The 26,564-nt window shown below is 37.1% G+C and overlaps 4 protein-coding genes across 8 annotated transcripts; 2 read left to right on the top strand and 2 right to left on the bottom strand.

Annotated features, from left to right (window-relative positions):
- The first annotated feature begins 2,068 nt into the window (after window positions 1-2,068).
- LOC117627579 lies at window positions 2,069-9,228 on the top strand. The gene is made up of 9 exons (XM_034359726.1): window positions 2,069-2,263; window positions 2,778-5,438; window positions 5,627-6,980; window positions 7,386-7,732; window positions 7,822-8,025; window positions 8,362-8,522; window positions 8,680-8,771; window positions 8,851-8,983; window positions 9,063-9,228. Exons 1-8 carry the CDS (start codon window positions 2,069-2,071, stop codon window positions 8,880-8,882), a joined length of 5,046 nt encoding a protein of 1,681 aa, XP_034215617.1. The 3' UTR covers window positions 8,883-8,983; window positions 9,063-9,228.
- On the bottom strand, window positions 9,228-14,288 carry LOC117627292 (cinnamoyl-CoA reductase-like SNL6). Its single transcript, XM_034359303.1, has 4 exons — window positions 14,074-14,288; window positions 13,023-13,177; window positions 11,324-11,515; window positions 9,228-10,066 (listed from the first exon to the last, which is right to left on the bottom strand). Exons 1-4 carry the CDS (start codon window positions 14,210-14,212, stop codon window positions 9,632-9,634), a joined length of 921 nt encoding a protein of 306 aa, XP_034215194.1. The 5' UTR covers window positions 14,213-14,288; the 3' UTR covers window positions 9,228-9,631.
- Window positions 14,289-19,499: 5,211 nt separating this feature from the next.
- LOC117628393 (tyrosine--tRNA ligase 2, cytoplasmic-like) lies at window positions 19,500-21,335 on the bottom strand. 2 transcript variants are annotated; one of them, XR_004585949.1, is made up of 5 exons: window positions 21,106-21,335; window positions 20,857-21,004; window positions 20,415-20,578; window positions 20,060-20,327; window positions 19,500-19,927 (listed from the first exon to the last, which is right to left on the bottom strand). XR_004585949.1 is itself a non-coding variant. In XM_034360828.1 (5 exons), the coding sequence occupies exons 2-5, from the start codon at window positions 20,869-20,871 to the stop codon at window positions 19,601-19,603; spliced, it is 654 nt and encodes a 217-aa protein (XP_034216719.1). In that variant the 5' UTR covers window positions 20,872-21,004; window positions 21,106-21,335; the 3' UTR covers window positions 19,500-19,600. The 2 variants fall into 2 exon arrangements, 1 of the variants encoding a protein (XP_034216719.1); XM_034360828.1 differs by having other exon boundaries at window positions 20,180-20,327.
- A 105-nt stretch (window positions 21,336-21,440) lies between these two features.
- On the top strand, window positions 21,441-25,418 carry LOC117628394. 4 transcript variants are annotated; one of them, XM_034360833.1, is made up of 7 exons: window positions 21,441-21,555; window positions 21,735-21,844; window positions 22,070-22,381; window positions 22,489-22,627; window positions 23,921-24,006; window positions 24,178-24,320; window positions 24,978-25,418. In XM_034360833.1, exons 3-6 carry the CDS (start codon window positions 22,118-22,120, stop codon window positions 24,304-24,306), a joined length of 618 nt encoding a protein of 205 aa, XP_034216724.1. In that variant the 5' UTR covers window positions 21,441-21,555; window positions 21,735-21,844; window positions 22,070-22,117; the 3' UTR covers window positions 24,307-24,320; window positions 24,978-25,418. The 4 variants fall into 4 exon arrangements, with proteins under 4 accessions (XP_034216724.1, XP_034216720.1, XP_034216722.1 ...); XM_034360829.1 differs by having other exon boundaries at window positions 21,930-22,381; XM_034360831.1 differs by having other exon boundaries at window positions 21,930-22,381; window positions 24,916-25,323.
- The last annotated feature ends 1,146 nt before the right edge of the window (window positions 25,419-26,564 follow it).

The raw sequence follows: 26,564 nt of genomic DNA, 5'->3' as shown, positions 1-26,564 counted from the left end.
CACACATTCAGAGAGCAAGCTTCATCTCACATATCTGAAACCTCTGCAATTTCGTGCCCTATTCCTCCATCTCCTCCCCTTTTCTTTTCTGTTAAAAAGTTCCAGAGCTTGACAGATTTTTTGTCAAGCTGCCGGAAATTACTCAACACACCCATCATACCCCCATCTCTCTCCCTCTTCAACAAACCCTCTTAGAATCCATTCCCCCTTGTCTTAAAACCCTTGTTTCTCATAGGAATTCATAGCCTTCTCTCTGTTTATGCTGAACTCATGATGGTTTTGCTCCCATGCCACAAACTTCTAATGCCAAGCTAAGAATCTACCTGTAAGCGACTGTTTGTTTTGCTGGTGAAGGTAACCAAGGTGCTTCCTAAGGCTCAGCTATCCTTTCGAAGATTCTCGGGGCCTAATTCTTGAACTCAGACCCAGGGACAATTTTCTCTCATTTGGTTATTTACAGCAGCCCAAGCCCGTAGTAGCTGTCGGAATGAAAAAGCCCCTACAACAATTAACAAATTACTCCCAATATATTTCCTAAAAATCCCACATGTAACAAGTGGCGGTGGCCAGTGGTGGCAGTTGGCTAGATATGGATATGTGGCATAGTATGCTTACTTTAGAAGGAGTGACATTGTGTGTAATTTTGATATTTTTTAATGATATTTTTGTAAAATTATGTACTACATTTTGGTCTTTGGCCTTATGCTAATTAGATTAAATTTTATTCATATCTTCCAAATTAGTAAACTATATTGTGTTTTAAAACTAAAGCTCCCATTTTATTATTATTATTATTATTATTATTATTATTATTATTATTATTATTATTATTATTATTATTTTGCATCTCAAAGTTAGGAAGGAGAGGGAGGAAACTCACGCACACGGTATCATAGGGGGCTCGAACCTACGATCACTTGGGAGCACACTAAACGCCTCAACTAATCTAACTAACATCCCATTGGTGTTTTATTACTTTGGTCTCTATAGTTTCAATTTTATCAATTTTATCATTTTAATTTTCAATTCCGAATAATTAAAGCGCCCGTATCAATTTTTGTCAAATTCTTCCCAAATTCGTTACATTTTAATCATATGTCCCACATATGGAGGGGTATTTCAGTCCACTCGTGACATCTAATTGCAAAACCAAAGTTTAGGCTCTTCCCATTCACCAACCATCTTATGATGATCACAAAAAGTCAATTCCTCCAATTTCATCAAAACTTCCCTCACATCCACAAAGCTCAAAATTAAAAACAAATTCCACTTAAGTAATTAGGGAAAGTAGTTACTGCCCCACTCGATCACCACATTCATCTGTCTCCACTATACCGACATTCATCCATTTTTTGTTTTTAATTTCTTTTTATCTTTTTATATATTTATATATTTAACTAATTAATAGATAAGAATTAAAAATAACCCAAAAAAAACCCAATTGGCCAAGACGCTAGTAATGTTTAAACTTATTCGTTCATTAGATATGTTAGTGAGTTAAATATTTTAATATGTATTATACTATATATATGATTAATGAGATTAAAAGTGTTTAATTAATTCTTAACATAAAATCTTTTATATTTTCCGATGTAAAAATATTAATACTTCAAAATATCAGGTTTATATTTTTGAAACTTAAAAAAACACAAGAATGAAAAAAATTAATCCTCCTTTATTTATTATTAATATTTTTATTTGGTTGGCAATTCTCCTTGTTTTATTATTCAAGCTTTAGAAGTTGAAAAAAAATCAAATCTCCCTCTTCCCCGCCAGCCAAAAAAACAGCCTAAACGCAAACAAAAAGCAAAACCCATTGAGACCCTGCGCCTGCGACTGAGCCTTCAGACCCTCCTCGCCTCACAGCTTTCCCAACATCTGAACCGGCAGTGCCTTTTTTCTCTCTACTCTCCCACCTTGAAACTTACTCGTCGAGCCCTTCTTTCTTCAGCGGGACCAAGGAGACGTTCTCTTTCTCTCTCTCTCTCTCTCTCTCTCTCTCTCTCTCTCTCTCTCTCTCTCTCTCTGTGTAACTCAGTGAATCGAAATCCATGGTTCAAGTGTGAAAATGTCGACGACAGAGAAGCTTTTGGCGCAAATCTTCGAGAGGAAGAAATGGATCGTCAACCAAGCCAAGCACCAGGCCTACCTCTTCGAGCAACACCTCGCCTCCAAATGCCTTATTGACGGAATTGCCTCTCCTCAGTGGCTTTTCTCCTCCTCCTCCTCCGACCCCAATCATGGTGCGTACTGCTTTCCCTACGTTCATTTCCATATTCATAATTTCTCTACAACTCTTGTCATTTTCACTTCGAATTGCGTGGTTTTGGAAGGCATCGTTTTAATAACATTGTTAATTGTGTCTCTTTAGACTGAAATAGTTTCTGTGTTGTTTTGATTTTAGTAGCAATTAAGTTTTTAGATGATGAAAAAAATGATCCCTAGGTTTTTAATATTGCATTATGTATTAGTATAATTCGAACCGTCAACGATTTATTAATTCTCTGTTTCGTTTCCAAGAAAGTTTGTAATTCGGGATATTATTTGTAATTTGAACGACACATCAACTGGTCATGACAAGTATCTCAGAATGGCTTCAGTGAATGGGAATTTCAGTTGCACGGCCTGAGCTAACACACACACACATACATCTGTATACTGTATACATTTGTATGCTGTATGTATGCAATGTCGTTGCCCTTTGTTATGCCCATGGATTAATTAAGCATTTTTTGATTTCTTCATTACAGTATTGAACAAACCAGAGCTGATTTTAGGATTTCCACTCCCTCGCACACAGCCGTGTGATCCATTTTACCGGTAGCCATTGCCCTGTGTTTGACAAGCCAGTTCCTACAGCTCACAATGGGGAGCTACCAAATGGTTTGTGCACTGAACGTCATGGTTTTGACAGAGGTTTTGTTGCAGGAGAGGAGGTTTTGATTTTGCCACACTGCCCTGTAAGTAATGCTGGGTGTGCCTCCAATGGCGTTCCTCAAGACCAGAGAGAAGAGGATCCTAGTGTTACATCTCCAGAAGATCAGAAGGATGCAAGGATCTCAGACATTTACCACAACCCAGCTCTATCACCGGCTAGAGGTGCAGGAGATGAGGTATCTATTTTGCCACAGTGCCTTATTAGTAATGCTCGTTGTTCCTCTGATTGTGTTCCTCAAGATCAGAGAGAAGAGGATCCTAGTGTTACGTCTCCAGAATATCATAGGGCTGCAAGATTGTCAGACATTTACCCTTATCCAGCTCTATCACCAGCTAGAGGTGCAGGAGATGAGGTTACAATTTTGCCACAGTGCCCCATTAGTAATGCAGGAGCTTCCTCCAAAGGTGTTCCTCAAGATCAGAGAGAAGAGGATCCAAGTGCTATTTTTCCTGAAAATCAGGGGGATGCAAAAACCTCAAACATTTATCATGACCCAGATCTATCACTGGCTAGAGTTCAAAGATCCAAGTCCAGACAAAGAGCTCTCGCAATTCGCAACAGTGCCAATAAAAGCAGTTCACAGGTTAAGAACAACGTTAATGGTTGTGCTGGTGGGATTATTGGGTGTGCGATATCTTTCCTACAAACTGACCATGTTGATGAAATGAACTTAGTCAAGCCTCCTGATACATGTGATAATCTAGAGTTAAGTGCAGCAAATGGGGAAAAACATTCAAGTAAGGAGAATTCTTCTGTGGACTTCGTCTCCAGAAGTACTGGGTCACAAGTTGTGCGTAGTGTTGAAAGAATAGCAAAAGGTGCCAGCTCCAACATGTCTGGTCAAAGAATTGTAGCAAAAGATGCCAGCAGCAACATATCGGGTCAAAGAATAAACCAGTCAATGTCTGCTGCATCGAACAAGTCTCATGATGCCCAGAGAACTCAAATATCTGCTGGAACGTCTATTCCAATTCAAAGGGATCTAGACCTATGTGCAGTGAATTCAATAGATTCTTCAGACAAGGAAAATGTTGCAGATCACTACGCTGGTAGAAATACATGCACAGAGATTAATTGTGGGGCAGAGGACAATTCCCAGGTTTTGGATCACAGGGGTACACAGTCCAGATCTGCTGCTTCAAACAAGGATTTGCCAGAAAACCTGACTCATGGGGTTGCAGGAATCAGGCATCTGGATATATCCAGTACTATGGTACAAGAGGTACCTTGTACACAAACCTGTGAATTTGTTGAAGTTGCAAGTGTTGGAGAAACTGAAATTGATCCTGATGGATGTATTGAAGCTAATCCTATTTGTTCTGGATCTACCTTGGATGGTAATGGGCTTAGAAGTGGAGGAGAAGTTTTACACTCAAGGCAGCCTGCTGATTGTGCGTTTGTGAATCCCAAGCAACTTAATTTTGATGACGTGGAAGAGTCCTGTTTGAATGGAATTTGTACACCTGCTCTTAAGAAGGGAATGCAGGGTAGGTCATCAGAAAAAAGTTATCTTTCCTTGATGCATGCTGAAAACATAATGGCTGAAGGAATAACTGTCAATTACCAAGACAATTGTAACACACCACTGGAGATGAGTTTTTTGGGGGATCGGGAAGTTTCCGTCAGAGGAAAGGAGCTCCAGAGTAGTTTATCTGAAGCCCCTGAAGAGCAGTTGCATAAAACTGGAAGTGCCTTGAATGAAAATGCTGCCTCATCAGTAAAAGAGACATCCAATGCTCATAAGGATGGAGTTGCTAATACTTTGCTAGAAAGTGGCAAAGTTCAGAAATCCTTTTTGACATATAATCCAATGGGCTTGCAAGTAGCCCGGGAAAGTTTGGTTGAAAGCCTGTCTAATGTTAATGCTGCAAAACCAACTGAATTGGTCACAGAAGAGAGTGCACTGTATTCTCATGCCGTTGGTAATCCTACAGTATCAACGGATTCTGATTTTACTATGGTGTCCGAACCTGGTTCTTTCAGAATCCTGGATGCAAAGAATCTTGCAGTTGAGAATCCTTGTGCTGCTTCCATGGATGAGATGAAGGGTAACTTGCCTCAGCAGATTGTACCGTCACACATTTCTCCAAACTATGAACTGTGGAGTATTGGTGATAAGGAAGATGTAGGTTATACCAAATCAGCTGAATGCCAGATTGCAGAGAAATCAAAGGGAAGAAGTTTTAGCTCTTCTATGCAGGGTTCATGGCCTCAGCATAAACGAAGAAAGATTGAGCACACAATAGTTGATGACCTGTCTTCTTCACGGGACTTGATAGAAAAGGTTTTTCACACCATCAATAGAGATTCTATTTGTGGAAACTTGGGAAATGTAGAGCATAGTCCGAATGCCGTACTAGAATCTCAGGGCCCTTCAATTTCTCAGGAGGATGTTGTGAAATCAGTTGTCAGTAGAAGTCCAGTTGAAGAAACACATCAAAATGAAGATCACCACATGATAGAGAGGTCTGAATCTTCACCTAAGGCACATATGAAAGAGGTACTCAATTTTCTGTTGTGCATTGCTCTCTCTCTCTCTCTCTCGCTCTCAGCTAAGCTACTTCCCTTATATTGTTGCTATCCTATTTAGTAGTCTTCTTTTATTTGGGAATTCTGTTTACTTGTTCTCTTATACAGGTTGCTTGTCTTCTATTATTTAATATGTTCTAATAAGATTGTGTTTCACAGGCTGAAATCAGCGTGGGAGAGGGGGACAGAAGTGGGAATGCACCTTTCACTTTTATGCATGAAGAATTGGAAGCATCACTTCTCTTGAGTTTGATGAAGCAGGCTGCTGGCCAGTCTCAAGATTGTTTGATGGAGGAAACAGGAATAGCACATCCAACTAGCACTATTGTTGATACAGGAAGTCCATGCATAGAAGGGAACCATGTTTCTCTTCCTCTTGAGGATAATCTTACACTAGGAAATGTTGAAAATTGGACTTGTGCTGGAAGAGCCATGCAGGAAAAGAGATTTGATCTTGGGGGGCCCAGAAAATTTTCATATTTTTCAGTTGGTTCTCCACGTGGCCAATCCTTGGATTTGATTGGTGGTGATGATACAAAGCCTGAGCTTGAGGGGTTCGTTTTAGAAACAGATGACGAACCAACAAGCATTGCTCGAGGGGATATTAACTTTGATGAGTGCAACCTTCCGAGCACTACATTTGAACATGCCAGCATTTTGGAGCAGCTTTGCAAATCTGTTTGCATGCAAACTCCAGTAGCATGCTCTTCAGCTTCATATAAGTTGCACAAAATTCCAAATCTCTACCAGTCTGTTCCAACTGGGCTTCTAGAGGGCGGAGTGGATATGAGGACCGCCTTGCCTATGAATGATGCTGTCAAGCCATTAAAGGATGATAATAGTTGCTTGAGTGAGGAAGTTGGCCAGGCATTTAATGGAAGGTCCTATTCTGATTGCCTACCAAATCGTTGTGGTCAATCTGGTTGGGACATTAAGAAGCCTTACATATCGCCAGTTGGGAAACTCTGGGATAGAACTGGTTCAAGAACTAGCAGTTCAGGGAAGCGAGGGAGCTTAAATCCAGAGCTTCCCTGCATTAGTGAAGAAAATGAGAATATAGATGAGGTAGCTGATACTTCCCGGGATGGCATTGTTTCAGAAGTATTAAATAGCTCAATACAAAGAGTACCACTTGCTGACATTACTGAAATTCCAAACCCTCCTGCATCAGTTTTGAAAGCTGAACAGCATGCTGATAGACTTAGTCTAGATTCAGTAAACACTGAATTCAGCTTAACGGAGACTCATAAGAGCTTCAAACTGAAGCATGGAATCCAAAACAGCATCAAGAGAAGATATAACAACAAGGAGAACCTGAGCATATCACGAGGAACAAATGATATTAAGAGGACCACTGGATCACTTCGTAAACCAAAATTGTCTGGAAAAACCAGCTTGAGAAAAGGCGGTCCAAGTTTGTTAGAGCGGGAGCCTAAGCGTAACAATATTGTGTCCAGTATGACTTCCTTCATTCCTCTTGTTCAACAGAAACAATCAGCTGCAGTTGTAACAGGTAATTTCTTACTAGTAATTTTAATCACGAAGAACCGTCAATTTTAGAACTTTGGAATTGCATTACATGTACATATTCCATATGAGTGTATTTAGAGTGTAGATCTTAACGGTATGTGGAAACTGGACTACAGTATGGATGATCCTTTTTTTTTTTTTTACTGAATCAAGGAGTGTTATGTTCAGAGCTGTAAATTAGTTTTGCATGTCTGGGATCATTGAGGTAATAAATTATTTTATTGGTAAACTTGTCATGTCATTAGGAGGTTGACAATGATTCATCTGTTGTTTGATTGCATCACTGTGAATGTCCCATGAAGATTTTGGAATCTTTTTCTTTTCTTTGTTTCTTCCTGTTCTCCGATGATTTGGTTCAGTATTTGGAGCTTCTTGTGCTTTCTTATAGGGAAGAGGGACATCAAAGTGAAGGCCCTGGAGGCTGCCGAAACTGCAAAGCGTCTTGCACAAAAGAAAGAGAATGAGCGCAAGATGAAGAAGGAAGCCTTGAAGCTTGAGCGGTCAAGAAAGGAGCAAGCGAATATGAGGCAGTTAGAGCTGCAAAAGAAACAGAAAGAAGAAGAGAGGAAGAAAAAAGATGCTGATATGGCAGCAAAGAAGAGACAAAGGGAAGAGGAAGATAGGAAGGAGAAGGAAAGAAAAAGAATGCGTGTTGAAGCACGGAGACAGCAGAGAGAACATGAAGACAAGTTACCTGCAGAAAAAGAAGATAAAGAAATGAAATGCCAGGCCATAGTATGATTCTTCATGCCATTTCACCTTTTATTAAATCTATCTTTTTGCTATTTTATAAATCACATTCAGTATTGGACTGTCTTATATAGGATGGAAGAGGACATGAGAGTAAGGAATCTAAGGATGAAACAGCGCATAAGACAATGGAGGAAGAAAGGGAATATGACACTTTCAGGAACATTTCAGAGACTGAGCCTAGGACTTCCAGGGTTTCAACAAGCAATGCCAGAAGAGAGAGTATTATCCTTGAAGAACACAGTTTGGTCTTGAGTAATTTTGGATATAACGCAGAGGTAAATGCTAATGACTTCTTAAGAATTGATATTCACCTATCTTAGGATCTACTTGCATATTGTACAGCACACGAGACAATTAAACCTATTCCTTTCCTCTGAAATAACATTTATTCATATGTTGAGTGGTTTTACTTGCATAGTTCATACTAGGTAGGTCTATGTGTAAGAGAATTTCTGAGCTTTTGCTGCAGGCTGGAGGGTAACTACTAACATCTTATTGTAAACTCCAACCTGGCCACCTTTAGAAAGTTTTCTTGCACATGAATGGCTGCATATTTCGTGTACATTACTTTGTCTTACAGTTTCATGCTGATACTTCATGTGATCTTTAAGGTACCGAGCAATTTAGACAAAGCAATAGACAATGGGAATTCTGCTGCCAATACACGTCCACAACAGTCATATGAAATCTCTCCATACAAACAATCAGATGATGAAAACGAAGAAGATGACGATGCTATGCTAAATAGTAAATTTGTTCCATCATGGTCAAGGTATGCTTTTCAATTTCTCTTTTGTTTTATGTGAAATACGGTCTTCAAATTATAGAGCTCTGCAATCACCTTGATGAAAATGTGTACCCTTTGAAACTGCCAACTCTGGTAATGCGCCTCTAAAACTCATTAATTAGTTGTTTCTTGTTCTCTACAGTAAAAATTGCCTGGCTCTGGCTGTCTCTTGCCTGAATGGAGCAGACCCTGGGGCGATCTTCCCCCCAGAAAGCTTTTGCAGCATATCTGAAGGTATTTTTATGGTGTAAAGTCATTATCTTTGTAGCTAGCTATTGCTTTGCCTAAATATCCAGGTTATGCTCGTTTGTAGTTCTCTTGCCTCGGAAGCATCAGCTAAACTAGAATGGAATGCGCTAAACTCTATTCAATGCATTCTTCGCTCAACTAGTCGAACAGCTTTTGGTCAAGAAGAGGTAACAGTTGCACTCTGTCTACATGTTACCGTAAGTATTTTTCAAAGAGAAATAATCTTGAATTTTAATAATGTATCTTGTAAATTTAAGGAATGCTTGTTTGTGGCAGGTTTTCAAATGACTATTTGAGCAGGCGATCCCTCCCAGCAAATTTGTAGCTGAAACTTGTAGAATTGTTGCGATGTATAGGATTCCCTTATACTATTTTAACAGTTAAAGCTGTGTAGGAGTTCTTTAACATTAATCCTAGATTTATTTAACTAGCGACCTAAAATCTCAGGGGGCAAAGTTCCCACTAGGACCTCTTTAAATTAATATTTGAACTCTAACAATGACTCCCACTTGGAGAAAGTTAATATGATAGCCATAATTACAACTTACAAAGCAATTTGAAACTTCGTATTCTATGGCCACCATATAAGTGCTTTGGTTGATTTCTGAAATAATACAAAAATTTCGAAAAATGCTAAGGACAATCGCCGCGCCTATGCTCACATAGTCGTCCATGGACGACTGTCCAAAGCACTACTGAAAACCTTCTAGCTTCAAAAAGAAGGAAACCAAATAAGATATTACTAACTATTAATTATACTATTATATATATATATATATTAAATATAAATGAAAATTATTTTGAAATTCTTAATGACATGCGCCTTCTAATTGCCAACATTATCATTAACATTCTTGGGATTTACTCTTGAAATCCACCATTAGTTTATTCAATTTCTTGTTGCTAATCCGCTGTTGAATGATCATCATATCATCCTGATCTTGGCTTTTGGGATATGAGGGGGCAGAAGTGGTCAACTTTCTAGCCAGCTCTACAGCATCTTCAGACCGATTGATGATGTTGTTGAAGCACAAATATCGACCGTAGGATGAGACATCTTCGAAGACGCAAATGTGAGCATCCACCATGAAATCTACATCGACGGTCACCAACACGCCATCTTCATACATCTCAGCCGCTCCTTTCATATAGGGGTTAGTGATGGACAGATCAGGACCCATCAACAACCCTGCATTCACAGACACCATATTCAAGCTCCTGTCCATTGCTAAGGCCCATGCTGTCTTCTCTGCTAGGGTTTTTGATAGTGCATGCCACAACTGTTCAAGAACAAAACATGCAAGGGTTAGATTTAATTTAGTATTTCATTATGTTTTAGTCAACATCAAGTAGATCCAGAAGTAAAGAGGAAATCTAATAATTGGAGGTCACTTTTGGACACAAGGGAAATATGCCACCTTTGCTCGCCAGATGGAGCCAGAAAGCTTTCCTAAGGGTTAGGGATCTAAATATTTTAGTGGAGGGATCATCATATATAGCTTTTCTAGAAGTCATATTATAATTTGAGTCATTTTCTACTTTTGTCTCTGTCGTTTCAATTTTCAATCTTAGCCCGCATCTCGTGGCAGGTGCTGCCACGTTAGAGCGACATAAGATTTCCGTCTCAGAAAACCATAAGACTGAAATTGTCAAAACTGAGATTATAGGGACCAAAGTGAAAAGACTCAAACTACAGCTACCAAAAAAGTACAATTTCATCATATCAGTCTTGATCTCTTAAACTACAGGGGTCCAAGATTTATGGTCACTCACCGTTGTATGTAAATTCAACAGTTCACTCACTCTTACACTCTTTTTAAAAAACTTTTTTCAACCATTGAATTAATATCCAACGGTAGGTGACCACAATCTCTTGCACTCCTGTGGTCCAATAGATCGGGATTGTTCATCATATATATATTTTTTAATATTTTGTTAAAAAAGAGAAAAAAAAATAAAATATAGTTGATATGCAAACTCAGGAGTCTATGGTCGCCAGACCTACATCATGAAGCTCTGCCGTATCATTATTAAGAATTCACACCAACAAACGGTAAAGTTCAAAGTTACTAAATTCCACACCAACAAACGGTAAAGTTCAAAGTTACTAAATTCCACACCAACAAACCTACTGTTAGCAAGTGTTGGAGCAGATTTTTGGTCTCCATGCGTTGTTAAGAGCATCACATTCCTCCTAACCTAACTACAATCAGCACACTCTGTAACTACTACTACTTAGTGTGGGGACATGAAGCCCTGGCCTCAAAGAAAAACTTCTATATCACGGAATCATCCACATTCCACCACTTGTGATAACTTCTATAAGTAACTGAATGTGATTGGTTTGAAGATAGCAACATAGTACTATCCCTGCGACGTGATATATAAGTTTTTCTCCTCGGCTTGGCACCATACACTTTGTCCAAGTTGTTACTGGTTTTTGGGCCACAAAAGCACCAAAAAGTCTTGTTGAAGTAAGACCCTATGTGATAATAAATAAACACACCCAGTTGACTATTTGAGTTGGAAATTAATACCTTGAAATTGCGACAGAAATTGACATCAGTCCAGTGTCGTTCATCCAACTCCAGAGCCATTGATTTACGGTCGTTTCTCCAAACCACAGCCGTGGCTGAAGATGTGAACACAACCTTGTCTATGGTTTCTGTTCTTGCACATGCTTCTAGCACATTGTGTGCTGCTCTCACCTCTACTTCTGCCATGTATTCCTACACATCACCATCAAATCTCAATAAAATGATCAAACAATTTAAAACTACAAAAAACACATGATGCAAAATTTTAACTTATTAATGAAATAATTCAGGAGGAAATGAAAAAAAGGTGTTTGAAAGGAAAGAAACTCTCATGTAACGGGAATCGGTTTTTTCAGTTTGAAAGGTCAGTAGAACTGCTATTATACAGCTAAGTAGCATCTCATCTTTCTAAAATTATATATTGCAACTGCTCACATCTAATAAAATTGGCTACCCCATTAGAAAATTTTTTTATAAAAAAAAAACAAATAAAAAATTCCAAGCGGATGCTAAAACGTGCGATTAGAAAAGTGTATACCTGCGGATGCTATCAATTTTACTGAATAAAAATAAAACTAGGTCCCATTTGAAATGACTGATCTTGAATCTAAATATCTAGTTCTTATTATTATATAGTTAATAAATATGTATTGTCAGACCTTGATTGACAATACATAATTTTTATATTTGTATTAGAAGAAACAGAAGCACATGGAGATCATACATGCATGTTGACCGAGTTACATCTAAGTTATAATTTCAAATCTACTTTATAATATTTTCATAGTTCCTTTTTTCACGAATCTAAATTCACTTTCAAATCCAAATCCAAATCCAAATACAACACCCTTATTTCGACAACTTCTCCCTCCCCAATAAAGTCTGTATTAAAAATAATTAATTAATTTATTAAACTAATTTTGGGTATATTCAGAAGCACTCTTAATCGAACTCGAAATGTTTATTAAAGATTCAAGTACTTTTCTTGATTCATAAGCACTTTTAATTTTTTTTGCCAAACGGTAAAAAAAACGATTTAATGGTTAGAAGGTACTTTTAGCCCTCGACAAGCAATCTCAAACAATCACTTATTTATTTATATTCACTACTCCAAAAAAAAAATTCCAGTAATAACTGAAATGACTGTCGGCCCTCAAAAGGAAGCAAGAGATTGAATTAGGAATTGACAAAGCAACTCAGTGAGCAAATTAAACTAGAGTGATTTGAGTTTACTTGATGTAAATGAATGTTGCTCCTCTAGCCAGCATTGAAAGTGCATGAAAATGGAAACTCCAATCAGAGAAAGGGTAAGTGCATCAGTTCACATCATTAAATTTCCTTCTAATTTTTTATTAAAAAAATGTTTGAAGTTCATGTTGTATACTTTACCCTTCCCTCCCTCCTCCACCCCCACCCAAAAAACAACCCAAAACGTTCACTACCTTCATTACATAATCATCCCAACTTCAACAGTTGCCTGATCAAAACAAAAACACTTCCACAGTTGCAGTTTTATTTTTATACAAGCGATATTGGGGGAGGAGAATCGAATCGTAAGACCTCAAGGGCAGGGGTAAATTGTACTCAACCATTGAGCTACAAGCCCTTGCAACTTTTTTTTTTGGGTGAGAAAATCACAAAATTAAACTCAACTAAGAATGAAAAAGTGCAGAAGATGGATGGGAAGAATGGAACCTACATCATAGTTGGGTTGGTCTTGTGGAGGCTCAAATGCATAGAACAAGCCAGTGCAGCCTTTGAGAGCATCAAGTATGCTCTGGTAGTCAAATGGGTCTAAATTGAATACTTTGAGCTTCTTTTTGTCACAAGAAAGCTCTCCCAACCGCGATTCACCTAATTATTCAAACACCCCCAAAACCAATTAAGAAACATCAAATGATAAGAATAATTCATAAAAGGCTTATTATCACAAAACATCCCTGAGGTTTACGAAACTATCAGATTGCATCCTTAATGTTTTTTTGTGTCACTTATGGTCCTCAAAGTTAGTATGTGGAATCACAAATGGTCCCTGACGTTAGGGTCTGTCAAAAACTTTGTTAGTTTGCTATCGTGGCATACATATATATCACAAAACATCCCTGAGGTTTACACACTTATCACAAATGGTCCTTACGAATTTTTTTTTAAAAAATTTAAAATTCATAAAATTTTGGTTTTCTTTTTAAAATTATTTATAAATGAAAAAACAATTTATAGAAGGATTTTAATCTTGAGGACCATTTATGAACCCTAAACCTTTAGTTTTTTTTTCATTTTTAAATTTTATGAATTTTAAATTATTTTAAAAAAACTTCATTAGTTTGTTGATGTGGCATATATATATGGAGCCCACATCTACAATAATATAGTGTCACATGTATTTAAAATTTAATATATATTTTAAAATAATTATAATTCATAAATTTTAAAAAGAAAACAAAAATTTTATGAATTTTAAATTAAAAAAATTTCGTAAGGACCATTTGTGATAGGTGTGTGAACCTTAAGGATGTTTTGTGATATACATATATGCCACGTCAGCAAACTAACTGGAGTTTTTGACGGAACCTAACGGCAGGGACCATTTGTGATCATACATGCTAACTTTGAGGACCACGAATGACAAAAAAAAACATTAAGGATGCAATCTGATAGTTTCGTAAACTTTAGGGACGTTTTGTGATAATAAGCCTTCATAAAAAAACAGAAAGTAATTACAAAGAAAATAGATTCTGATTAAAACCCACCATGGCTCTGAAGGGCAGCATGGACTGTGTAACCCCTCTGCAGCAGGCGCTCTGTGAGGGTGGTGCCTACGTGGCCTGATGCATCCATTACACAGACTGTGTTGGAGGTCTGGTTGAAGGAGTCCGATGCTGGTGCCATTTTTGAGAGAGAGAGAGAGAGAGAGAGAGAGAGAGAGAGAGAGTGAGAGTTTAAAGAAGGAGCTGGCAAGATCAGTGGGGGTCGCAAGTTTTGGATTATTGAGAGAGGGAGCGATGAGATTATATAGGACAAGTTGTCCCACACGTTACCCAAATTTAATCAAGATGGGGCAAATACTCTAGAAGAAAATTATACATACATTATTAGCTCATATTTGAGTATTTAAACTTTTATATATCTCGTCTAATACGATATCAGAGCTCTAATTTAAAACCTTTAATTTCATCCTTATTTATCATTTATGATATTAACTTGCAATCGAAGGTGTGCACAAAAAATGCATTACCTCTCTAGATCATAGTTTATAATATCAAGAGAGTGTTCGCTTGATATACATTATTGTTTTAAACTTTTAATTAATAGTCGTTTAATATTCATATGCATTTGATATTTTAAGAGAATTATGCAAACATTTCTACACGTGAAGGTTTTAATCATCGTATTAAGGAGAAAAGCTGTTATATTCAGTACATTGATGAATTATTGATGGTGTTGTTAGTGAAACTCTTGGAAGTAATGAATTATGATCAGAATGAATTTATTGCGTTGAAAAAGAGTAGGGTAGATTTAGATATAGAAGTAGAAGAGCCATAAGAGGAGGGATCGAGACGGGTGGCTGGCATTCAAAGAGCGTGGAGAACAGGGGATAGTTGGGAGGTAGTTGTTATGAGGAGAAGACGTAATTTGGTCACATAATAAATGTATAAATGGAGTTTGGTGGGAACATGTGTCGCCATTATATTTCACACACCAGACATTCACATACCTAATCAAGCCCAGCCATCTACTTGCTACAACAACAACTGTATTTATTTCTTTAATTCGTTGATCTATTATCATCTCCAATTTTGTTGTTAATACAAGCATAGTTTAGCTGAAATACAAAGAGGAGAGATTTTTCGCACACAATATTAGAGGTTCGAACTTGAGATTATTCGTGTGCTTTTATTGGATTAGACTCTGTTGGCTATCTCCAATCATGTTTAGGAAGAAAACCTTGCTCACATATAACTCATATAACATATCAAATATCTCAAGTAGAGGAATGCTAGCTACATTCACTTTTGCCTTTTCGTTCTTGTGTTTCTTATTCAATTTATGTCACGTATATTCCATTTATATATAAAATTATGTGTTTAATGTGTTCAAAAGCCTTTATTTTCTTTACAAACAAAATATTAGTACTTTGCATCACATACATAGATTAATGTGTGAGTGAAATAAACGTGACATAAAATGAATGAAAAAAACAAGAAAAATGCAAGATAAAATGTAACTAGCATTCATCTATCAAGTATGAAACACCCGTCAATAAAACGAATGTATATAACTTTTTTATTTATTATTTTTTGCAATGTCATTTACATGATGATATACCAAGTGTGACACACCCATCGTAAAACGGATGTAGACAAACATTTCTCTAGTCGAGGAGTTATGCTTCTAGCCTCTTTTGGGAGTTTAGGCCCCATGCGGTTATGATATAGAGTGATGGACCTTTTATTGGGTCCACCGATTGACCAATTTGGGCCATCAGAAGAGACGTTTGCCATTTGCCTTCTTCTTCTGTCTAGCAAATTCGATGTCATAACACTTACAATCGACACAATAATTTTTTTTGTTCTTTTTGAGTATACTCAAATTACAATCGACACAACAATCGACAACCAACATCCCCAAAATCAAAATTAAAGCATTGGGATAGCAGAGAGAGGAAGAAAACATGACCATATATATAGTGATGAGTCAGAAACTGTATTAAGAATTAACGTCTTAGAATATCTATAATGAACTCTCTAAATTACTTATTTCGATAAATTTTAGAGAAGAATTAGAAAAATACAACTTCAACTATACTCCCTATCCATATCCTAAAATAGGGAGACCTCTAGGAGTTCCTAAATCTGAGAAGAGAGAAAGGACTTCTAGTAACTTCCTATAATTTAACGAGTATTTCAAACTTATAACTAATTATTTTTTATATTATTTTTAAATAGAGATTGACCAATTAAAAAAGAGTTATAGCATTTATGACTCTCTAAACTAGAGAACATGATTGGAGTTTAAATTTTATAAAGAGCTCCTAAAATAGCTTTTATATGTTTTTAACTAAATTATAACTAAAAAATAGAGAGCATGATAATACAAATTAAAATAAACTAGCAGTAAAATCTAAATAAACGAGTTATAAGCACAAATTTACTTAAGAAATAACCTTAACTATGTATTTAACATAAAAACTACAATTTTGATGTGTAACGAATCTAATCGTCTTAATCGCAAATCATAATCACAATGAAAATACTAAAACCAAAAAAAGATTTTGTAATTTCACATAAATGACATCAACCAATAAACAACCCACATGCCGTATGATTTTTTTTTGGAATCATATGATATTTTAAGTTAAATCACTATAGTGGAAAATGTAACATGCAATTTTTTGATAAGAAAATTGAAAAACGAAACGATAGAATTGCAATAGGCCCAAAATATGAATTACAAACTTGACACACTAGTCAAATCTTGGGGTCCATTTTGACCCAAACAAGAAGTCAAATTTGGGTCGGTCCATGCCTCTCAACTTAAACCCAATATTTTATTTGACAGGCCCATAATTTTTCCAACACTTCTTCATATAGGGGAGATCAGTAATTATATTGTAAGAAGGTGCGAGGAGCTGCCCCTTGCAATTGTAGCAGTCAGTGGTGTTTTGGCTACCAAAGACTTGTGTTTGTTTCATCAAGGCAAACAAAGATGGTGGTGCCACTGCCATAATAAGAGAGCTGGGGAAACTAGTTCAGTTGAGAAGGTTAGGCATTGTTCTGAGGAAAGAAGATTTAAAGGTTCTTTGTTCATCCATTGAAAAACTCAGCAAATTTCGTGCATTGTCCATAACTTCAGTAGAAGAGGATGGGATTATTGATTTGCAGCACCTTTCTTCTTCCCTTCTCCTGCTTCAGAGGCTGTACTTACAAGGATGATCCACTTGTCATGTTATGTTTGAAGTGGAGTAGGTTAAAGGATGATCCACTTGTATTCCTTCAGTATTTGCCCAATCTAGTACATCTTGAGTTATCTCAGGTGTTCGAAGGAGACAGTATGTTTTGGAGCTGGAGGATTTAAGAAGCTCAAACATTTAGGTATCGATGAATTTGACGAACTTAGATGCATATAGGACAACTAGTTCACCCATTAATTACCTAACAAAGACACCGACAATGACAATAACTGCCAAGCAAAACAATCATAGATAAGCAGAGAAGTTGGAAGAGAAGCTCCCGCATTGATAACTGATGTAATAATAAGTCCGGGAGGTCAGCAGGTCGACATCATGCAAGATGGAGGAGCTTGTTAAGTCTTGAGTCTAGAGCATCAACATTTCTTCTCAAGATTTTTCTGGACGCTTAAGGAATCCGAAACAATACTGACATCACAAAAGCAAACAACTCTCAGGAATTGCAGTTGACGGGAATTCTAAATACTAAACTGCGTTTAGCAATTTTTCTCAACTGGCAGCCGCTTGATACTAGACTGAGCATCCAGATGCCTTCATATCAGCAGACAGTAGGATGAATCCTTGATTTCAGCATAAGTAATTGGCACAATGGAAGGCCAAAGCATAAGCTATGCAAGACATGCACATAGGATATAATGAAACAAATGTTAAGGATACAGCTGCAATGCTAGACTGTCTATGCCCTTCATTTCTTCATTCAACCTGCCAAAAAAGGAAAATCAATGTTTTCTTATGCAGCAAAAGCAAACGTGGGGGTATCTCCCAAAAAAAAAGAGAAAAAGTTGCCTAAGTTTAATTCCTCTCCATCCTAAACTAAGAAAGCACCCAACAGATACTAAGACTCAAAGTTACTGAGATAGTCTTCTATCAGTGCTGCATCGGCAGATTTGCTCAAAAGAAAACGAAGTTAAAAACTTCCACTTGAGAAAGTAGTCATGTGGCCAGTCATCGCAAGGATGTGCGCCACACGTTAATAGCAAACATCTCTCTGAATTACACGTACAGAGTGCAAGAATACTTTTCTAGATGACATGCATTACTTGTTAGTAGGAAATAAAGATACTGAGAAAACAAACGGCATGTTAGATAGTCCAATTGATGTCGGGGATCAAATTATATTAAGAACAAGAAATGGTTATTGCAGAAACCATAATTCATTAATCACGGTTATTGCAGACATGTTCATATCATATTATGCACAAAAGTTTGAGTGATCCCACCATATTCAAAGCCATTTCCTTTTTCTGGTATCTATTAAACGGTAAGAGAAGGCGATCAAAGCCTTCAATAATACCTGAGACATGAATTTATATACCGATTTCCCTTGGTAGCAGAATCAACCACTGAAATTGAAAATTCAAGAACATTGTTTTCATTCAATTATTCACAAGTGAGAATTAATAGCAGAATCAAACATAATCAGAAAGTTCATTTTTACACAAACAGATACCGGATTCTTGAAGGCAGCCTGCAACGTTGCTAAAGCAATGCACATGTGATCAACCAAGTTGCTAGTGACCTTCATTTTCCTTCATATGTTAACTGTAGTTAATTAATAGGATCTGAGCCCCTGCCAAAAAGAAGACTGTTAACCGGAGGCCATTTTTGCTTTTTATTCTTGGGCGCAAGAGGCTTCCAGCCCAAATAGTTTTGCAAATAGAAAATGAAAATCTCTTTACTATTTATTAAGACCTTTATTCGTCTCTTCGAACGGAGCCCGGGTTGAATCCGCCCCCTTGCAACTTTCTCTCCAACTACGTCTATTGTAATTTGCAGTAACTTGATAATTTTGATCATGATTTATAAATAGGGTTGACATCATTTTACTATCTCCATTTTTGCCCGCTTTGATTGTGAAAAAAAAGTTGTTCATTGGACTTATTTGCTAAAAACTTCCAAAAATAAATGAATAGAAGGCTGGGTTAAAAGATTATGAATTTGAATGCAATTTCTCTGTCCCATCTATAAGGTGGCTATCTAGCTATCAAAGGGATCACAACACAAAAGCTATGCCATATGGGGAGATTAGATGAGAAGCTTTTAAGTGGCAAAGTAGGATTGGATCTCAAGTGTTAGGATTTATAAAGTTTTTCTTGTTAACTAACCTCTAGGTGTAGGGGTTATTCAGTCCATAGCACTTTAGCAATACACGATTTTAAAAGCCAACTTGACACAAACTATTCCATTTCAAACTCCGTCATTCAAATCATTTGACCAAAGAAAAACAGAATGGTCAAAGAGAAATGCTTCCTGTGAATTTTTATGAAACAGCACATATGAGAACATGATGGAACTGCAACAGTATAAATCTAATAGGCACAATAAGCATCATAATAGGCTAGCGACCTAGTCATCCTGTTAACTGTATACTTTCGAGCTATGTCCATCACCCGAGGCCAATACTCATGTGATCTCGCATTAATCTCCTCTGAAGACCACACAAACTCAACTTTGCCATTGTCCAAATTCATCCCAGCAGCCTTCCGTATCTCTATCGTGTAGCGCCCAACAGTCTCTATCTTTTTCAAATCACCCCCCATCTTATTGTTTAATTGTGCAAACCAATCTGCAATCCATACTTTCACTCTGCAGCCAGCAGAGGTCATCTTGTTCACATTTATCGTCTTCATAACTCCCTAGACAACAACACATTTGAACCTCACAAAATTAACAATGACATAATGAAAACATGCGGCCCCTTAAATTTCTTACTACAATTATTCTTTCAAAACACAAGAAAGTCCATTGCATAATCTCAATTTGAGTACCTTCTCTCCACAAAATGTATCAAATCTTGTTCAAATTGAACTACTGAAATTTACAGATACATAATCAATATGAATTATGTGTTACGAATTTTATGATTGCTAAAAAATTTGAAATAACACCTGAGCAATGTGCATTCGACCGGAGGGTTCAAACCCATCATAGCAGATGGGTTCGGGCTTATGAGCCAGCAAATTCCGAAGCTCGTAATCTTGAATACACTCCTCTGCCACGCTCCTCACCATCTGGTACTTCTCCTCCAAACTCATTCTTCACCAAAATCACACCCACAAGGTTGAAATAAGTCCAGATCAATGGAAAATAATAGGAACGATAAGAAAAGCGAGAATTGCTTACTGGATAGCTGGATTTGATGAGCTTAGTGTGGGAGCTTTCCCAAAAGCTTTGTAGAGTATACCTAGGGCACGTTTACTTAGCTTTGCAAACAAATCAGCAATCCATATTTTCACTCTGCAGCCAGCGGCGGTCATCTTGTTCACATTTATCATCTTCATAACTCCCTGCACAACAACACATTTGAACCTCACAAAATTAACAATGATATAATGAAAACATGCCCTTAAATTTCTTACTACAATTATTCTTTCAAAACACAAGAAAGTCCATTACAATCCAAATAATCAATACAGAGAATAACACACTGCAAAATCTCAATTTGAGTACCTTCTCTACAAAGTATTATATCTTGTTCAAAATCAACTATTGAAATTTACAGATCAATCAACATCAATTATGTGTTATGACTTTTATGATTGCAAAAGAAAATTTGAAAAAACACCTGAGCAATATGCATTCTACCGGAGGGTTGAAACCCATCAGAGCAGATGGGTTCGGGCTTATGAGCCAGCAAATTCCGAAGCTAGTCCTCCTGAATACATTCCTCTGCCACGCTCCTCACCATCTGGTACTTCTCCTCCAAACTCATTCTTCACCAAAATCACACCCACACAAGTTTGAAATTAAGTTCAGATCAACGGACAAATTTAGAAACGACAAAAAAACGAAAAGGAAAGCGAGAGGAACTTACTGGATAGTTGGACTTGAGGAACTGGATGGTGGAGACTCGGAAATTGAAAGAGATTGGATTCCATCAGCTGGCGGGGCTTGCTCTGGTGCTTCGGTCGCCATTGGAGAAGTGTGCAGCTTTCCCAAAAACTTTGTAGTATATATCTAGGGCACGTTTGCTTGGTAGACAAGAAACGGGATGGGCGTTATTTAAACTACGGCCTGGACTAGGTAGGAATGTAAAACCTGGATTGAGTAGGTTTAGAACCGTAGTCAAATCTTGGGTCCATTTCGACCCAGAAAAAAGGTCAAATCTTTTGGGTCGGTCCATGCTTTCCAACTTGAACCCAATATTTTCTCTGACAGACAGGCCCATAATTCTAACTCTCTTCGTCTTCTTCATCGATGAGCAAAGGGCGCGCTTCAGATCCTCTCTCATCTCACTTTGGCGCTTGATGCTTCCCTGCCTGTGGTATGTTTTGGCTGCCCTTCTCTCTCTCTCTCTCTCTCTTTCTACGGAAAGAAAGAATAAAAAACGACTGTGATATTATTTGATTGGGAATTTCGGGATTTTGGGTTGGAATTGATTGAAGCTGATTTGAGATTTGATTTGGGTTTTGCTCACGTTTTTGCGTGTTTAATTTTCCGCAGCTGCAGCACTGTTTGGAAAAATATAAATCAACCATTTGATTTAATTTCTCTACTTTTGAAGTCTCTGGGGAAGCCATTGGAAGCTTTGTTTTAGCCCTCTTCTTCGTCAGGTAGCACTCTCTCTTCCCTTTCGGTTTTATTTGCTGGTTTTTTTAATTATATATTTTTCTGTTTTTATTTCTTTTTATTATTTAGAATTCGCAGCATATGAAGTGGAGATTAATTTGTGTTAAGCAAGTGGACATGTGGCAATAGTGTGAGAGGGAGAGATGGGTAAATGGAAAATGGGCAAACTTTGATTTGAGAGGAACTAATTTAACAACCAATATCGTTAGGACAATTTTCCCGGAAACCCCGAGAAACGGAAAGAATTTCCCAGGAAAATGAGCAGTGACCACACAAACCCACCGGGACTGGTCGTCTCCACCACCGAACCCATCCTCGCATTTCTCACCTCAGCCTCCACAGACCCACACCTCTCTCAGGAACTCCAGCAAATCGCTTCCAATCTCTCCTCCAAACCCAATGTTCCGTACAAGTCTCTCCGTGCTCTCTGGCTCGCGTCCAATGCCTCCACCCGGCCCCAATTGGTCCAACTCTTCTCAGGATCCGAGTTCGTGCTTTCCAGCCCCAAACCTAGAGAAAAGGTGAGGACACAAAACAGCATATTACCCTTTTTTCTTTTTCTTGTTTGCCTCTAATTTCTGGGGATTACAAATGAAATGTAAAGTTAATTGTTCTTATTGTGTTTTAGAGTGAGGAGTTGAAGGCCAGACTTCAGAAGCTGGCTGAAATTCTGGAGAGGAATGCGTATGCAGAACTTGTGAAGGATATTACACCTAAGAAAGAGACCAATGAGCCTTTCTCATCTTACAAGGATCAATTGGGCTTTGGTAAGATTAAAGAGTTTATACATATCTTACATGATATTTTACTGCTTGGTTCAGAATGCTATTACTTGTGGCCATGGATACCCTTTTCCATTTTAAATTCAATGGACATATTGAAAAGAGTTTCAATTTGTAGTGTTGATTGGTCCACTGATGGCAATCAATTTTTATGTGAATGCATTTGAGGGGAATGGAGGCCAAACTATGAACAGTTTGGAAGCGAGATGGTTGATACTAGTTGGTTTACTGGAATATGACATGATATAAGAATGTTGCTTCGTATTTCGATCAACTTTTTGGTTGTTCTGAAATTCTAGAATTATGACAATTGGAGTGAAGGGAGCATGGTTGTTTTGTATGCAAAAAATGTGGGGACGGTTTGAATTTCATATGGTAATTGATTGCATGTAAATGTTGCTCATTGGTCTTGACTCTATTTTTTTTATGTCAACATTGGTCTTGACTCTGGATTGCACCAAAGGTAGGATGTCTGTTCGATTTTCACGCAAAGGTCAAACAAATTGCAGTATCCAAACTTGTGATGTTTATAATGCCAAGCATGCATAAGTACGGGGAAAAAAATGTTGTATGATGTTCTTAGTGTTTTTGTTGTTGCATTTGGCACTTGTCGAGTTTTCTGTCTTAATAGCAAATCTAGATGTTTTCATAAGCTTAAGGAATTATGTTGCAGAAGTTGACTGGAAGTTTCGTGTTTTTTTGGCAGTGTGGTCACTCTTATCAGTTAGCACTTGTATGATGAAATCAAATTTTTTTACTTTTCTTTCGTATATATTAGCGAGACATTTTAATGGCCTTTACTTTCTATCATATTGCAGTTTAATTTTTGCTTACCATTATCTTATTCCCAGTGGAAGATGTAGCAAAATGAGAAGGGGGAGTTGAAGTTTTCTTTATGCTTTAGTTGAAACTTGAAACTGGATTGAAGTCAGTGCAGGCTCCCTGGCCAAGAAGATTAGATTGTTGGAAACATTTTTCTTTGGGAATCTATTAATATAGTTTGCTTGCATATTTCAAACTCTCTTTGCATTTAAATTAAACCGTTTTGAAATTTATTCTGCTTATTTTCAAATAAAGTTGGGTGGTTTCATATATTTTAATGCATCTATTACTATGGTTTAAATTTTTTTGCTTGCCCTCTAGTAATGCTTGATTTATACTCTTTTAGTTTCTCCCTTTTTGTTCTCTATGTTCTGTAAATTTTGTGTTTATTTTAGATCATTTCTTAGAAAATATTTATTGGATGTTCCGATGATAATCAATCAAAAACTTCTACAGGTTTACATGTTGTGGTGACTATGTTTACCGGCTATTTGGTAGGATATGCTGCATTCAGAGCCTTGTTTAACCACAGTCCCGTAATGGTATGTGTCTCCAAGAGACCATTTTCTATTTGTGAATTTCTTTTCCGGTTTCTTGGTTATTTTAGCCTTGTGGGTTTATTGCTGGATTTTTGTTTGTCTAAAAGTTCTTTTGTGTCTTTCACTTTTTCTAGTGTTATAGAAGTTAATGGCACTATTATTTTCTTGTTTCAGAATGCTGCTGGAGGCATTCTTGGATTGGTAGTTAGCATGCTCGTAGAAACACTTATTTTCATAATTAGAAGTTCTGGTCAAGATCTTAGATCATCTTCTTCCACACCCAAGCTGAAGAAGAATCAGTGACTTGGTCTTTAGAGGTTAGTAAACTTTATTGAACAATATAAGATCTGAACAATACTATATACTTTGTATATTTTCTTATCGTATCATTCTAAATACTAAGATCTGAACAATAAAGTACAGCAACCTTACGTGTGGCATTATTGTTGACTTCATTATTCCTATTAGCATGATTGTGAAGCTAGTTAGTGTCATGTATTAGCTTTTAGAAGTTAAGCAGTTGACAGATTAGGATAAGCTTCCAGTTTAAGGCTGGCAATGGCAGTACATGTAAATGGAGTATTTAACAAGGAACTGAAACAGGTTATTCCTTTCACGTTATAAGGGTTAGCATGGCCAACCTTACATCCTAACCTGTTAACTTCCGAGCTGCCTGACAAGTCATTAACAACTTCGTAGTTCTAACAACAAATGCCTGCTATTGACTAGTTTGATAACCATGCTAACATGGATACTGTCATACTGATATAAGTAATGATGCTGCTGACATATAAGGTTACAGTCAATGTTACAAAAGTGATATCTTTCTGATCAACTGTAGTATTTTATCTTGAAATTTAAATTTTGAGGATCATGAAGAACTGTATACGGATGTGAAATGTCTATGTGCAGTGTTAGACTTGAAATATTGAGCAGAATAAATAGGAGAAAACCTCATATACTTGAAATATCAGGTACATCCGTGTACTCATAGAGCTGTCAGTCTGATTTGCCGGAAGCCTGATTGATAGTATGGATATTTTCTTGAATTTCTGAGCGTAGCTTTTTGGGGCTGATTACCAAGTGCTGCTGGTTTTACACATCGTGGGCAACCCCTAAAAGATTAAATCAATGTATTATAGTGGATTTTTTTTATAAATGTTTTCATTTACTTTGTTGGGTGTAAAAGATATCGAAGGGGAAACGGGTGCCGACTCGCTTGAGTGCGGAGGTAAATGGTCTCTACAACCAGAGCTACAGGTTCCAACGTTGTAGTTGATATTTTTCTGTGTTGCAATAAAGATCCTTGGACCTTTTCAATGTTTTGGGACATTTGTGTAACATGAAACACTTGGGACTAAGAACTACAAATTATTTTGCTCATTATTTGAAAAAAGATAAAGGCTTAAAAATAATTTCATACCCAATTTGAGTTTTCATTGATTCGGATGCATATTAGAGCATCTACAATCATGCTCACTATTTTTTAGTTAAAATTTAACTAAAAACATACAAAAGTTATTTTAGGAGCTCTCTATAAAATTTCAACTTTAATCATACTCTCTAGTTTATGGAGTCATAAATACTAGAATTATATTGTAATTCAACATTAATGGTCCATCTATATGAAAAAATAATATAAATATGGACAATATTGATTAAAGGTTTTAAAATATATATGAAATAAGATAGCATTAAATTATAGAGAGTCACTAAGGCCTCGTTTGGTACACCTCTCAAGCCTGGATTGGATTAGATTAAAATTAGGCCCACGTTTGGTTCACCTAATTCTAATTCTAATTCTAAGCAGGGATTATTAATGTGGGGCCCACTAAAAACACCTCCTTAGAAGGTGTTAGTTAATCCCATGCAAAAAGAGGGGACTGAACAATCCTGTTCGTTTTCAGGAGAAATTTAAAAAAAAAAAAATCCCTTGCATTCTGTGCTAGCTCATACCCAGCCACTCAATTCAAGTCATGTAATCACCATCATCCCCATTCCGATTCAACACACTGGTTTCACCATTAACATCATCATCATCATTCACTTATTGAAATCAAAATTGAGGATGATCATCCTTCTGCTCCCCATATTCGTCAAATCAGCCGAGTTCTTGATTGACAACGACTCCAGAACACAATGTAGTGCCGTCGAGCTCGGACCCAATTGCCAGCAAATCCCATGGATCTGAGTCCGTGCGAGGGCTCGTGCTGGTGCCTGCAATGCCTCGGTTAATCTGAAATCGCCATGGAATGGAAGAACCAAAATTGAGAGAGAGAGAGAGAGAGAGAGAGAGAGAGAGAGAGAGAGAGAGTGGTGATAATTTTTGGGGAACTCTCACTTCCCTTGCAGAGATCCAGTGGCTGCTTGTTGATGGTTTTGGGTGAGTGTGGCTTTGGGTTAAATAAAAAATTATTTTTATTAGTTTTTTAATTTTTTAATTAATTAAATAAACATATTTTTATTCAAGTCCCAATCCTAGTCCAGCATTATACCAAACGCTGGACAAGCCTTATTAAGTTTAATCCAAGCCAAGTCAATCCATGACAGAGAGAGAGAGA

Source organism: Prunus dulcis, chromosome 5 (assembly GCF_902201215.1).
Source record: "Prunus dulcis chromosome 5, ALMONDv2, whole genome shotgun sequence".
Lineage (NCBI taxonomy): Eukaryota > Viridiplantae > Streptophyta > Magnoliopsida > Rosales > Rosaceae > Prunus > Prunus dulcis.
This window is presented reverse-complemented; position numbering and strand designations above follow the sequence as displayed.